This window comes from Coregonus lavaretus (genome assembly GCF_964263955.1).
Source record: "Coregonus lavaretus genome assembly, chromosome: 14".
NCBI lineage: Eukaryota > Metazoa > Chordata > Actinopteri > Salmoniformes > Salmonidae > Coregonus > Coregonus lavaretus.
Window position 1 is genome coordinate 21,219,319 of NC_140001.1, and position 2,830 is coordinate 21,222,148.

Consider the following 2,830-nt stretch of genomic DNA (forward strand, 5'->3'; position numbering starts at 1 on the left):
TTGATTGAATAGGGTATAGTGTTTGGTCCAGTGCTGTAAACCAAGAGCAATACATTCATAGCAGAGCTGCAGCCCTCTGGGCATCCTTATCACTGAAATAATAGGATGATGTTGAAATTCTATATTCTCTGAATAAACTAATGTGAAAGTTCACATGTGCAGGATGAATGAACCATTAACACACCATAACGATTAATCATGAATTTCCTGAAAGACATAACTTTGTGTGTTACTTCAAACAGGACTAAAGTTAAAGAGAATACACATAGCCTTATTCCTTGAGAGAAAATTCTACATAAAGATCAACAAGGAGATCCATTTCATAGATCATATTTCTTTAATACAGTAGTTAGTTACACAGATGTCAAAAAATAAAACATATATGCAATACAATAAAAAATTCATGAAGTTCCCTTTCCTCTCCGGCACCAGAGGGCACTGTAAAGCCCCCACCCACTTCCCTGACAACATTTGTCAGCTGCCATCTGTCTGCCCCCCCCCTCCTCAAACTCTGTAATTAAGCTGCAACACCTTTACTCCTCTTACACCCCCCTCTCCTCTGTCCAGTCTCCTACCTTCACAAACAACAAGCTTAAAAAGATATGGTCTCTTTGCAAACACATTTTCCCCTCTTTTACATTTAATTCATTTAACAAGTGCTTGTAATAAAACAAAATATCAACACATCTGAAACAGCAAAAGTATGAAAATACTGTACACATTTGTGATTTACCCAGTGTAAACAGGTTTGCATGTGATATACGTAACAACAACACAAATAAACCCTCTATGACCGTCTGTCTTTTTGTTCAGGGTTCTGGTCCCTCGTACAGTAAAGAATAACAGTTGAAAGGGAGAAGAGGAAAATAGAGTCTGTCTGAAAAGTATATTTACCTCTGTCATTTTCTGAGAGTTTGAGGAAGAAAAAAAAGCAGCTACACGGAGCTCAGCCAGCTGGCCCCAGCTTCAGGGTCCAGTACAGGGGTCAGAGGGAACCTCTGTAGGGCTGAGGACTCCCTGGGCTTCTCCCCTACCCACTGACGCACCCATTGGGTTGAAAATGGGTGAGAAATGTACATATACGCAATAATGAAAACATACTGTATACGCAAACCCATTTTCAGGAAAACAAAGTCAATTAATCTGATATGGTTAATTGTCTGTTACGCCTTAAAAGCATTTGAATAAAGGACACCAAAAGACTGTGTATTTACCAGTCAGTGTTCCTGTGGTGGCAGCAGGGAACCAGCCAGCGGTCCCACTCCACCTATCCCTCCCCTCTCTTTACACTTTGGTGGCCAGAGACTGTATCTCTGACTTCTGTGTCTGGGCGCTGAGCGTGGAGGACATGGAGCTCATCTGGCCATGCATGGCCTTCTTCAGGTTGAGCAGGCACAGGCACTGGGAGCGGAAGCGCAGGTCGAAGAAGGCGTACAGGAAGGGGTTGAGGCAGCTGTTGACGTAAGCCAGGCAGGTAGCATAAGGGTGGGCCACCAGGAGGAAGCGCTCAAACCCACAGGAGCTGGGAGACAGGTTCAGGTAGGAGAGGGCGTCCATGCTCTTCAGCAAGTGGAATGGGGTCCAGCAGATGGCAAACACAACCACCAGGGTGGTGATGATCTTCAGCAGACGACGCTTCTTCTGGTCCTCCTTGCGCAGGTTGTTAAAGTGACGCGTAACGGTGCAGCCGATGAAGCAGTAGAAGATGGTCATGGCCAGGAAAGGCAGGAGGAAGCCCAGGGCGGAGGAGGACAGGCTGAGCCCTGCGATCCACAGGGACTCATGCCTCTCGTTCAGGGTGACCAGGCTGAAGTCCATGGCACAGGTGGTGCGGTTGCTGTTGATGTCGTCCACAGTGGTGCGGAACAGCAGAGTGGGCACAGCCAGCAGGCCTGAGATGAGCCAGATGGCCCCCAGGGAGGCCAGCATTGTGCCCCGCGACCGCAGCCGGCTGCTGGACAGAGAGTGGACGATAGCCAGGTAACGGTCAAAGCTCAGGCAGGTGAGGCAGAAGACACTGGCGTACATGTTGACCAACACCACGTAGCTGCTGATCTTACACAGGGCCACACCAAAGGGCCAGTGGTAGCCCAGTGCTGTGTACACTGCCCAGAGGGGCAGAGTGATCACAAAGGTGAGGTCAGCCAGGGCCAGGTTGCCTATGTAGACGTCTGCTGCTCGGCGCTTGGACTTGGACCTCCAGACGGTGAAGATGACCACTCCATTCCCAGACAGGCCCAGGATGAAGATGAGCATGTAGAGAACAGGGATGAGGGAGTAGGACGGCTCCCACTCTGAGTAGTCACACATAGTTTCATTGTCACCATAATCATAATCATAGGTATCTCTATACTCCACAGTGGGATCCATGTTCAAGTCAATTTTGAGTTTGGAATGGAAAATAAATTCAAACTTTTAAAATCCTTTCTGTACAGTCCAGAGCTGGTTCAGTAAAATTCGAACAAACCAAATGTCAACACTGAAAACTAGAGAAAAAGTAATGTTTCAAGAATGGTGAGTCCCTATCAGTCGCTGGAGGAGAGCACAGGCAGTATGAGTGAGTGGGGCAATGCTGCTTGGCTTTTTAAACTCAGTGCTCCACACCCCTAGTTCCCTCCCTCCCAGGACGAATCCCACTCCCCCATTAAACACTTAGCCCTGCACCCCCTCTTCTCTCCTCTCTCTAGCGCAGCACACACCAGCCTTTATCCAGTTGCGATGAATCGTGAAGCATGTCTTGCTTTATTCATAGCATTTGAAAATTGAATGGGAAAATATAAACTTAAATTGCCTCCCTAAAAAGTGATCTATTTTGAAATATTCTTGAAGA

General features: G+C 47.1%; 1 protein-coding gene across 1 annotated transcript; it reads right to left on the reverse strand.

Annotated features, from left to right (window-relative positions):
* Nucleotides 1-572: 572 nt before the first annotated feature.
* Nucleotides 573-2,518, reverse strand: LOC311141251 (apelin receptor A-like). The gene has a single exon (XM_084176512.1). The coding sequence runs from the start codon at nt 2,368-2,370 to the stop codon at nt 1,285-1,287; it is 1,086 nt and encodes a 361-aa protein (XP_084032638.1). The 5' UTR covers nt 2,371-2,518; the 3' UTR covers nt 573-1,284.
* Between the last annotated feature and the right edge of the window lie 312 nt (nt 2,519-2,830).